At 43.6% G+C, this 12707-nt stretch overlaps 1 protein-coding gene across 1 annotated transcript in view; it reads left to right on the top strand.

The window, feature by feature from the left end:
* sh2d3a (SH2 domain containing 3A) overlaps positions 1 to 12707 on the top strand; it is a 55926-nt gene that overhangs the window by 28354 nt on the left and 14865 nt on the right. Inside the window, exons 2-5 of the mRNA XM_078429232.1 lie at positions 1114 to 1241; positions 2286 to 2731; positions 5284 to 5378; positions 10759 to 11387. Of these exons, the coding sequence (XP_078285358.1) occupies positions 1134 to 1241; positions 2286 to 2731; positions 5284 to 5378; positions 10759 to 11387 (1278 nt within the window). The 5' untranslated portion in view covers positions 1114 to 1133. The remainder of the gene's footprint in view (positions 1 to 1113; positions 1242 to 2285; positions 2732 to 5283; positions 5379 to 10758; positions 11388 to 12707) is intronic.

Genomic DNA, 12707 nt, shown 5'->3' with positions numbered 1-12707 from the left:
CGGCCCGCCTGGACCTACCTGATCTCCCAGTTGCTGGACACGTTAATTCTCCTTCCCATTCCTACACAAATAAGGTCTCCTCCATTGTCAGAGTGAGGCTAAATCCAAATTGGAGGAACAGCATCTCATATTTTGCTTGGGCAGCTGACAGCCCAGTGGTATGAATATTGATTTCTCTCACTTCAGGTAGCCCCGGCATTCCCTCTCTATCCCTCTCCCACCCAAATTGCATTAGCTTCTCATTTTCACCCTATAAACAGCTAACAATGGCCTGTTTCCTTTATCATCGTTACTTTTTTGCAAAGCTTTCATTCAGTGTTCTTTATCTCTCCACATCACCGTCTATATCTTTCATTTCCCTTACCCCTAACCAGTCTGAAGAAGGGTCTCGACCCGAAACGTCACCCATTGCTTCTCTCCAGAGATGTTGCCTGTCCCACTGTTGATCTAGCTTATTGTGTCTAACTGCCATTGAAGATATACGGCAACCTATTTGCACACATTGAGCTTCTACAGATAGTAATAGGATCATTACCAATCGTCTATTTTAACATTATCCAGTGAGGGTTAAGTATTAACCAAGACACTAGAGTTAACTGTTCATTTTCCAATAGTGCCACAACATATATTCATTCACTGTAGGAAAGGATGTACAGTTCAGTTTAACTTCTCATCCAAGAGGTGGCACTGACCATGGAGGACTGGTCTTAGTACCAGTGTTGAGCGTGGCTTATGAGATTTGGACACAGAATCATCCTGGAGCTCTGAGACTGCAACCACAACCATCGACGTATCAGTGGTAGACACAAAATGCTGGAGTAACTCACTGGGTGAGACAGCATCTCTGGAGCAAAGGAATAGATGGTGTTTTGGGTCAGAACCCTTTTTCAGATAGATTGGGTCTGAAGGAGAGTTCTAACCCAAGACATCACATATTCCTTTTCTCCAGAGATGCTGCCTGACCTGCTAAGTTATTCCAGTGCTTTGTGTTTATCTTTGCTATAAATCATCATCTGTAGTTCCTCCCGACATGATGCATCAATGATAATGGATATTCTGATTTAGCTATTTAATTATTAGTAACTTGGCACTAATCTCATTCTTTTTTTTCAGTGGGCTACTGATAACTTATAATGGCCTTTGTGAAAGATCCACTAACAAAGGAACTGGAGGAGGAACTAAAACTGAATACCGATGATATCCGTAGCCATGCCTGGTTCCATGGTCCTATCCCACGGCAGGTTGGAAATCTCTGTCCATTTCATCCTACATCTGTGAACCATGAAAATACCATTTAAGTGCTTTCATTCCACCTGAAAACACAAATAGATGTAGGGCACGGTGTAATTTGCCTTGAAGGTTGATGCAAATGCAATTTTTCTAGGATTGCGCAATTGACATTTTATTTCTTTTGAAGTTAAGCACCCTCATCACCACCTCTGGCTCACTCTGTGTCACTCCATAAAGTTAACCAGGCACTTGGGGTGGCACAGTGGCGCAGTGGTAGAATTGCTGCCTTGGAGTGCCAGAGACCCAGGTTTTATCCAGGTGCTGTCTGAATGGAGTGTTGTACGTTCTCCCCGTGACCACGTGGGTTTTCTCCGCGTGCTCTGGTTTCCTCCCACACTCCAAGGACGTGCAGGTTTGTAGGTTAATTGGCTCGGTAAAAATTGTAAATGGTCCCTTGTGTGTGTAGGACAGTGTTAGTGTACTGGGTGATAGCTGGTCGACACCGACTGGGTTGGCCGAAGGGCCTGTTTCCGCGCTGAATCTCTAAAACGAAAACTGAACTAGAACTAAAGCTTCGTGGCATCAGTCACTCCTGCATCCTTTTGGAATTTTGACAGAAGGATGCAGTTCCAAGTTCATCACTCTGATAGGAATCTTGTCGGGGAAGGTGGGCCACATTGTATTGCCCATCTACTTGGTGAGATTTCCCTCCCCCTGTATTTAAATCTGATGGTCCCGATTCATTCTATTGTTTCTATAAATACCATACCCAGTGATTTTGCCAATACTTTTTCTACCCTTTACCCCAACGCCATTGATTCTGTCAGATCTTGATCTCACCCCGTTCCATTTCATTCACAAACATGCAGCAGGCAGGATTGGGCGTTGATAATGAAGATTAGTTATCAGTTGACTTTGGGTGTTTTAAGTAGGAAAATACTCTAATCACAAGCTAGAAACCATTATTTCTAAAATGAAATTGAAAAAGCAAAGAATTATTTTACTTTAGCCGTTGAATACTAAATGGAGGCTGATTCACCTCTTTGTTAATTCAGGAAGCCGATATCCTAATAGAGAGAGATGGAGATTTCCTGATCCGAGAGTCTCGCTCCAGTCCAGGAGACTTTGTACTGAGCTGCACCTGGAAACATGAGCCTATCCACTTCAAGATCATCCGCGTGGTCCTACGGCGTAAGGAGTCCTACACCCGAGTGCTGTATCAGTTTGAACAGGAGAGCTTCGATAACCTCCCAGCACTGGTGCGATTCTATGTGGGGAACCGCAGACCGATTTCAGAGGAAAGTGGAGCAATAATCTTTCATCCAATAAACCGCATTGTACCCTTAAGATGCATAGAGGAAAAACACAGACGGGCGGTGGGTCCAAGATTACAACACAGAGAACAGGCAGCCAGAGGCATTGATCAAAACAAAAGATTCAGTTTAAATCTATCCGGAGAAGTATCTTTGGACCAGCTTGAAGTGGATAGCAATCTTCTAAGGTAATTAATGATTTGGATTCATCAATCAGTTAAGCTCCCCAATGGCTTCATGTCAAGGTTAATAGATTATAAAGCGTGATCCATCATCTTCCATGCTCCATAAACATGGGTCATCAAAACTCTTCTGATATATGCCAGCTTTCACCATGTGCCATTCATTCACCATTCCCTGAGCTCACTGGCCTACATTGATTCCAGGTTTGTCTGCATTTAAATTTAGAAACCCATGTTTTCAAAACCTTCAGTGGTTTGGCCCCTTCCAATCTCAACAATCCTCTCCAGCCCCATGGCTTTGCAGAAACATCCCAATTCTCCAGTTTCCCAATTCTCATACTTTCAGCTGTCTATGGTCTAAATTTCTCTGGCCAGCTATCTTTCTCTTCCCCTTTATACGTTAAAGCTTTTAGAAACATAGAAACATAGAAAATAGGTGCAGGAGTAGGCCATTCGGCCCTTCGAGCCTGCACCGCCATTCAATATGATCATGGCTGATCATCCAACTCAGTATCCTGTACCTGCCTTCTCTCCATACCCCCTGATCCCTTTAGCCACAAGGGCCATATCTAACTCCCTCTCAAATATAGCCAATGAACTGGCCTCAACTACCTTCTGTGGCAGAGAATTCCACAGATTCACCACTCTCTGTGTGGAAAAAAAACATTCCCATCTCGGTCCTAAAAGACTTCCCCCTTATCCTTAAACTGTGACCCCTTGTTCTGGACTTCCCCAACATCGGGAACAATCTTCCTGCATCTAGCCTGTCCAACCCCTTAAGAATTTTGTAAGTTTCTATAAGATCCCCCCTCAATCTTGTAAATTCCAGCGAGTGGTGACATAACTTGATTTCTCATTAAAAGACTCTGTATGGAGTTTTGTTGACAACTCTCTGTAAGTGCCTTGGGAATCTTTTAATGCACTAATCCCAACAGAAGCTGGGACATCCCTTGAAATCCACAGGGAAGGAAATAAATAAATCAGCCAGAGATTTCTCGAGCAGACAGTCAGATGATGGGGAAGAACAATATTAGGTTTGGCCGTGAAGCTTGGATGGCTCATTTGAATGAGGAAGCACATGCCTTCAATGAACTATTCAATTAGTCCCACTGTAACAATCATGTGCACATTTTCACCCTTTAAATACATCCTATTTCCTTGTGAGGGTTACTATTGAACCTACTTCCACCACCTTTTCAAACAATTTAAGCTAAAAATTATTTCACTGCAGAAAAATTATTTTCACAATTATTCAAATACGTCTTCTCTGACACGCACTCCTCTGCCACTGGAAACTACTTCCCTTATTTACCCGATCAAAATTATTTGTGATTTTAAAAGCCTCAATCCAAATCTTGTCTTTGCTGGAGGAGGTATTATATAATGCAACACCTTTACCTCCCCCCTCAACTCCATCCAAGGACCCAAACAGTCTTTCCAGGTGAGACAGAGGTTCACCTGCACCTCCTCCAACCTCATCTATTGCATCCACTGCTCCAGATGTCAACTTATTTACATCGGCGAGACCAAACGCAGGCTCGGCGATCCCTTCGCTCAACACCTGCGCTTGGTCCGCGTTGGCCAATCTGACCTCCCGGTGGCCGAGCACTTCAACTCCCCCTCCCACTCCCAGTCTGACCTTTCTGTCATGGGCCTCCTCCAGTGCCATAGTGAGGTCCACCGGAAATTGGATGAACAGCACCTCATATTTCGCCTGGGCAGCTTGCAGCCCAGTGATATGAACATCGACTTCTCCAATTTTCAAATCCTTCAGTGGTTAGGCCCCTTCCAATCTCAACAATCTTCTCCAGCCCTGGCTTTGCAAAAACATCCCAATTCTCCAGTCCCTCTCCAATCCTTTGTCCCTCTCTTCCCCTCCCCCTTCCCAGATCTCCCTCTATCTTCCTGTCTCCACCTATATCCTTCCTTTGTCCCACCCCCCCGACATCAGTCTGAAGAAGGGTCTCGACCCGAAACGTCGCCCATTCCTTCTCTCCCGAGATGCTGCCTGACCTGCTGAGTTACTCCAGCTTTTTGTGAATAAATACCTTCGATTTGTACCAGCATCTGCAGTTATTTTCTTATACTGTTATATGATTAGGATTGATTATTATTTCTGCCCTTGTTGTCTCTCCTCACACTATCTGCACACTTGAGATAGCTGCAAACCTCCTTGTTGGCCAGAAGGCGTTTAGTTGGAACCCCATTGAACGTTAATATACAAGTTCCCAATGCAAGACTAAAAGACGGCTGCATTGTATACATTGTGGTTTCTTGTCAGGTTGGTCTTCGAGTCCTCAGCAGTTACAGCAGATATATGGTGAAATGGAGAAATAAATCAGCTCTCTGAGAACCCGCATGTAACTATTATTATTAATGTTTCCCACATTACAGCACTTCCATCAATATACTGTAGATTGTTTAAAGGTTATGAAAACACTGTAGAAATGGATGTTCTTTTACATTGCCAGTTGTATTTTACAATATCAATCGTTTGGTAAGGTAGAAGGGTAATCAGCAAAGGCATTTCTATATATATTGGCATGTTTTTACTGCAGGAATAAGGACAAGAGTGGCAGCCATCCAAATATTCTGAACTGGATTGACAAAAGGCCATTGCAATCTGCCCAGTCTGACAGTTACCTTTCCGGGGGTGAGTCCATTTTAAAATCTCTTCTCTGGGACTATACGTATTCTTATCCAACCTGTAGATTTTTCCTCGAAAGATAGACACAAAATGCTGGAGTAACTCAGCGGAACAGGCAGCATCTCTGGAGAGAAGGAAAGGGCGACGTTTTGGGTTGAGGCCCTTCTTCAGACTGGAGAATGGTCTCAACTGAAACGTCACCCATTCCTTCTCTCCAGAGATGCTGCCTGTCCCGCTGCGTTACTCCAGCATTTTGTGTCTATCTTCGGTGAAACCAGCATCTGTAGTTCCTTCCTACGTTGTAAACTTTTCCTACTGCATTCCAATGGCAGAATTATTTCGACTTTTGAAATAATATTTCTAGACGGTAATATTTTATGCAGCTGCACCCTATTCTCTTTGATCTGGGGACTTTGTTGTTGTGGGATAAAAGCGGTAAATTATGAGCATGGATTGTTTATACTGGCTGTGTGTTCCCTGGAGTATACATCAAGAGATGATTTTAATTGATGTATCTAAGATAATGAAAGGACTTGTTGAACTATTTCCTCTTGTGGGAGAATCCGGAACAAGAAATCATAACCTTAAATTTAGAACTAAGACATTCAGGGTTGATGCAAGGAAATACTTCTTCACTCAAATAATTGTTCCCCAATAGATGTTGGGGAACAATTGTTCAGTTTGAAGGCAGCTCTCTAACCAAAACGTCACCCATTCCTTCTTTCCAGAGATGCTGCCTGTCCCGCTGAGTTACTCCAGCATTTTGTGTCTATCTTCGGTGAAACCAGCATCTGTAGTTCCTTCCGACATATTGTTTCCCAATAATCAGCTGAAATTGCGATGAGATGAAATGTTCAGACCTGAGATTAATATACTTTTATGAGTTAAAGGTATTAGATTTCGTTTTTTTTTAGATTTAGAGATACAGCGCGGAAACAGGCCCTTCGGCCCACCGAGTCCGCGCCGCCCAGCGATCCCCGCACATTAACACTATCCTACACACACTAGGGACAATTTTTTTTAATTTTTACATTTACCCAGTCAATTAACCAACATACCTGCACGTCTTTGGAGTGTGGGAGGAAACCGAAGATCTCGGAGAAAACCCACGCAGGTCACGGGGAGAACATACAAACTCCGTACAGACGGCGCCCGTAGTCAGGATCGAACCTGAGTCTCCGGCGCTGTATTCACTGTAAGGCAGCAACTCTATCGCTGCGCCACCGTGCCGCTTGGTAATTAATGATTACCAAGTCAGGGTAGGCAGTTTGCAATTGTCAGGTACTAGAACAGATCAGCTATTACTTTATTGATTAATGGAATAAGCTTGAGGGACTGAATAATCCCGTTCCAACTCTCCTAATAGATTTGCATGATAATCTTTAATAAATGCACTTGCGCGTATTTTGATTTTATTCTTTAAAAACCAAACCTGTTATAAATCTGTAATTTATAGCTTTCATCTAATATCCTGAAAAGTTTCATCCAACAACCCATAATAAGCAGCACTCGTGACGTCAGCAGTTGCCATTATAACCTGGAATTTGATATACGGATGTCGTATGGGTCTCCAGTTGTAGGTTAATTGGCTGGGCAAATGTAAAAATTATCCCTAGTGGGTGTAGGATAGTGTTAGTGTGCGGGGATCGCTGGGCGGCGCGGACCCGGTGGGCCGAAGGGCCTGTTTCTGCGCTGTATCTCTAAATCTAAAAATAAAAACCTAAAACTTGCTAACCAAGAAAGAACTTTGCTTTTCTATCAAGAATATGAATACAAAAGAAAAATAATCACCACAATCAATACAAATTGTGCAGTGCTTTCTCCATGTAAGACAGGATTTGATAGAGACTTTGAAAATCATGGATGATTTTGATACAGTAAGTACAGAAGAGGAGAAACGAGGAACTGCAGATGCTGGTTTACAAAAAGAAGAGTGCTGAAGTAGCTCTGCGGGTCAGGAGGCATCTCAGGAGAACATGAATAGGTGATGTTTCAGGTCGGGACCCTTCTCCAGACTGATTTTAGGGGGGGGAGGGGGGGGGGGAATCTGGAAGAGAGGAGGGGCAGGACAAAGCCTGGCAGTAATAGAGGTGAAGAGGGCCATTTGATAGGCAGATCGTTGGACATAGGTCAGAGATGAAAGACATGGTATGAGACAAAAGGATTGAAAATAGACAGAAAATGCTGGAGTAACTCAGCGGGACAGGCAGCATCTCTGGATAGAAGGAATGGGTGACATTTCGGGTCGAGACCCTTCTCGAAGAGTTGTCAGGCTAGAGGCAGGAATGTAGGTGGAAGGGGAGGGGAAGGGGAGAAATGGGTGTGAGTCCAGGTGGTAGTAAAGAAGTAAAGAAGAGGGATGACCCGAGGATTCAATAGACAATAGGTGCAGGAGGAGGCCATTCGGCCCTTCGAGCCAGCACCGCCATTCAATGTGATCATGGCTGATCATTCTTAATCAGTACCCCATTCCTGCCTTCTCCCCATACCCCCTGACTCCGCTATCCTTAAGAGCTCTATCTAGCTCTCTCTTGAATGCATTCAGAGAATTGGCCTCCACTGCCTTCTGAGGCAATGAATTCCACAGATTCACAACTCTCTGACTGAAAAAGTTTTTCCTCATCTCCATTCTAAATGGCCTACCCCTTATTCTTAAACTGTGGCCCCTGGTTCTGGACTCCCCCAACATTGGGAACATGTTTCCTGCCTCTAACGTGTCCAACCCCTTAATAATCTTATACGTTTCGATAGGTCTCCTCTCATCCTTCTATATTCCAGTGTATGCATAAGATGTTTGGGAAAGAATGACAAGAGATTCGAGGCAAACATTTTTCTACATTAAATACCTCTGAAATGACAGTGGAAGCAGATGCAATAGTTAGCTTCACAAGGAAATTGGATAAATATTTGAACAGGAAAATAATGACTACATATGGGGCAGGACTGTGAGAATGCAACTGATTGGATAGTTCATTCATGGAGCCAACATGGGTTTAATTGGCTAATGGCTGCCTTCTAAATTTCCTCATCCTTTTATAATCATGTTGCCTATCTTTGTGGTTAGGGTAAGACAGGTGTGGTTACAAATGGGTGAAGCAGGTAAAAGTTATGACTGTATTCGATGTGGGGCTTTCATCAGTTAAACAAGTTGTTGTTCTTAGTCACCTTTTCATTTAAGGTTTTTGACAAGTTCCCACATGGCTTGTTGAGAAAGTTAGTTCAGGGTGTTTGGCAAACTGGATCAAAGATTGGTTTGGTGGTGGGAACAGAGGGTAGTGGTGAAGGGTTGTTTTTCTGACCACAAGTCTGTAACAATGGTGTACTAGTGCTGGGACCTTTGTTGTTTGTCATACGTAACTTGCATAAGAATTGGTGGAGTTGTAGATAGCGAGAATGTTTGCAGAAAGTTGCTGAGAGACATAGATTAGCTGAAAAGTTGGACAAAATGTGGCAGCTGGAACATGAGCCAGACAAGTATAAGATAATGATGCACGGAGGGAACTTAGGTAAATAAGTGCAGATGCTGGTACAAATCGAAGGTATCACAAAATGCTGGAGTAACTCAGCAGGTCAGGCAGCATCTCAGGAGAGATGGAATGGGTGACGTTTCGGGTCGAGACCCTTCTTCAGTCTGAAGAAGGGTCTCGACCCGAAACATCACCCATTCCTTCTCTACTGAGATGCTGCCTGACCTGCTGAGTTACTCCTGCATTTTGTGAAATAAATACCTTCGATTTGTACCAGCATTTGCAGTTATTTTCTTACACTGACAATCGGTGCTGTCTGTTAGGAGTTTGTACATTCTCCCTGTGACTGCGTGGGTTTTCTCCGGGTGCTCTGGTTTCCTCCCACATTCCAAAGATGTACAGATTTGTAAGCTCATTTGTAAAATGTCCCTGGTGCCCAAGATAGAGCTAGCATATGGGGTGATCGGCTGGCTGGCGTGCACTCGGTGGGCCGAAGGACCTGTTTCTGCGCTGTATCTAAAGTAAAAAAATCTTTCAAAGCTGGTAAGGATGAAGAAGATGACAGAGATTGGAGTAGCTTTGGTTACATGCATTTACCACAGACGGAACTTGGATTGCAAATTCATATTCTTTGAAAATGGCGACACAGGTGGGTAGGGTAGTAGAAAACACAATTTAGTTTGCTTGCCTTCATGGGCAGGGGTATTAACTGTAAGAGTTGGGACATCATATTACTGTGATACAAGCTACAGTCTGAAGAAGGGTCTCGACCCGAAACGTCACCCATTCCTTCTCTCCAGAGATGCTGCCTGTCCCGCTGAGTTAGACAATAGACAATAGACAATAGGTGCAGGAGTAGGCCATTCAGCCCTTCGAGCCAGCACCGCCATTCAATGCGATCATGGCTGATCACTCTCAATCAGTACCCCGTTCCTGCCTTCTCCCCATACCCCCTCCGCTATCCTTAAGAGCTCTATCCAGCTCTCTCTTGAAAGCATCCAACGAACTGGCCTCCACTGCCTTCTGAGGCAGAGAATTCCACACCTTCACCACTCTCTGACTGAAAAAGTTCTTCCTCATCTCCGTCCTAAATGGCCTACCCCTTATTCTTAAACTGTGGCCCCTTGTTCTGGACTCCCCCAACATTGGGAACATGTTTCCTGCCTCTAATGTGTCCAATCCCCTAATTATCTTATATGTTTCAATAAGCTCCCCCCTCATCCTTCTAAATTCCAGTGTATACAAGCCCAATCGCTCCAGCCTTTCAACATACGACAGTCCCGCCATTCCGGGAATTAACCTAGTGAACCTACGCTGCACGCCCTCCATAGCAAGAATATCCTTCCTCAAATTTGGAGACCAAAACTGCACACAGTACTCCAGGTGCGGTCTCACCAGGGCCCGGTACAACTGTAGAAGGACCTCTTTGCTCCTATACTCAACTCCTCTTGTTATGAAGGCCAACATTCCATTGGCTTTCTTCACTGCCTGCTGTACCTGCATGCTTCCTTTCATTGACTGATGCACTAGGACACCCAGATCTCGTTGAACTCCCCCTCCTCCTAACTTGACACCATTCAGATAATAATCTGCCTTTCTATTCTTACTTCCAAAGTGAATAACCTCACAGCTTTTTGTGTGTAACAGCGATACAAGATATTGGCGAGTCCACACTCGTAATATTGCTTGCAGCTCTGGCCACCAGAAAGGATATAGTCGCATCTGAAAGAATGCAAATGAAATTTACCAGAATGGTGTCCAAAATGGAGGGCTCTAGTTAGAAGGAGAGATTGAATCGGCTAGGATTGTTTTAATTGGACCCCAGGAGGCTGAAGGGGGACCATATGAAAAAGGGCGAGTGCATTATGAGATTAGCATAATTCACCATTTACATTAACAATTGTGTTTCTCTGCCACAGGACCCAGGGACTTCATTCAAGCAAATGGGACACAGAAACTCATTCGTTCTTCATCCGTAATGTATAGAGCAGGGAGTGATCCATTAATCAACCCGAAAATGGGCTTAAGACGCCTCGGTTCCCAGTCCAGTATTGGATCGAGAGGTTCTGAAGGACAGTTGTACTCCAAGGCACCCCCAAAGCCAATCAGAATTCCATCTATCATGGTTCCAGACACTCCACACGATCCAAACCGAGATGGAAGTGTCTATTGTGAGCTGGTGCCTCATATGCAAATACCTAATCAGAAACCCTCACCGCCAAAGAGTCATGTGGAGAGATTACGAGCTGCGGAACGATCGCAGGTCAGAACCCGTATGACAGACACCAATTTTTGCCTCCTGGATTTAGATATAAACTCAATTTCCATGAAGACCTGCCAGGAAGAGATTGAGAAGGATGACGATTGGTCATTCACTCGGCCAGAGGTGGAGACGACGAGCTCATTTAAACTTGACACCTTTGCATCAAACTTACTTCCCTTTGACAACAGATCTCTAGATCCCTCTGTGCTGAAGCGTCTCAAAGAAATATTTCATGAAAATGATGCAAAGACTATCGCACAGCATATTTTGAAAGAGGATTGTCAGGTACATAAGTGTTCGTGATCAACCTGTTTATTATATGTCCTGCTCTTCATGTCACCATCTTAGATTTATTTCGCATTATTTTCACCTTTAAGTAATTTATTTGAATAGGTTAACGGTAAATAAATGGCTCTCCTTTTAAAATTCTAGTACAGAAAGCAGTGAGAAGGCCATTTGACCCACATTAGGCCATTGGGACCATTCAGAGTACCAGAAGGCCAATCCCATTGATCCCATTCCCCATTGTTCCCACTGGAACTGTCTCACCTGACTCCCCCATCAATCCTCCTTTACTTTTATATTTATCACTTGCCTGCACAAAGGGATAATTTATCATGACAGAACAGAGCTCCTAAAATTCAGATGCTGTTTTAAGAAGGCCATGAATATAACTAAACTTCATGATGAAATCTGCTTTGGTCTGTCAAATAAGTATAGACTTGATCTAGAGGCCATGAATATAATAAATCCAATAATGAAATCAGGATTACCTGTCAAGCAGAAAATGGTTAAGTTATAGAAAAGTATGTAGAGACAGAACCATACAGATACAGCATGGAAACTGCCCCCTCAGCTCATTTGCCTCACCATTTTTACAAAAATCCTACCCTAACCCTTTTTATTCTCCCCATGTTCCCATCAGATTGCCCCCACCACTCACTTACACACTCAATGCAGTTTAAAGTGGAATGGTGACCCATGCAGTCCTTCTACTAACTGCACCACCTCCAATTACAACAGCAGGCCATTCAGCCCCTTGTGCTAGCAATCCAACCAGTCCCACCCCCCCTTGGCCTTCAAGTTACTTTTAATCTGCTTATCCAATTCCCTTTGTGAAAAAAACCCTAATTGACTTTGTTTCACAACCCCACATGTGCAAGTTTCTTCCAGTCACAACTGCCTGTTACACAAAAAAACATATTTCCCCTCGAACATTTGCCCAGAACTTTAAAAAAAATCCTGGTCCCTGAAGACAGCTTCTCTCTATTAACCAATCTAAACCAGTGTTGATCTTGTATACCACTAGTGAATAAAAACTAAATAAACATGAACAGGAATAAGCCAAACAGCCCACAAGCATTCACCACTACTCATTAAGATTATAGTTGATATTCTATCCATTTTCCACTACTGTCATTTCCTCTGTCATTTCCCACTACTCTCCCCCCAAAGTTCAGGAATCTGTAGATTAATGTCTTGAATGAACACAGTGACTGATCCTCCAAGGCCGTCTGTGTTAGAGAACCTCAAAGGTGAAGAAAGTTCCCACCTCACCTCAGTCCTAAATGGTCTACACTTTATTTTAAAACTGTGCCAATAGTC

Source organism: Rhinoraja longicauda, chromosome 37 (genome assembly GCF_053455715.1).
Source record: "Rhinoraja longicauda isolate Sanriku21f chromosome 37, sRhiLon1.1, whole genome shotgun sequence".
Classification (NCBI taxonomy): domain Eukaryota; kingdom Metazoa; phylum Chordata; class Chondrichthyes; order Rajiformes; family Arhynchobatidae; genus Rhinoraja; species Rhinoraja longicauda.
This window is presented reverse-complemented; position numbering and strand designations above follow the sequence as displayed.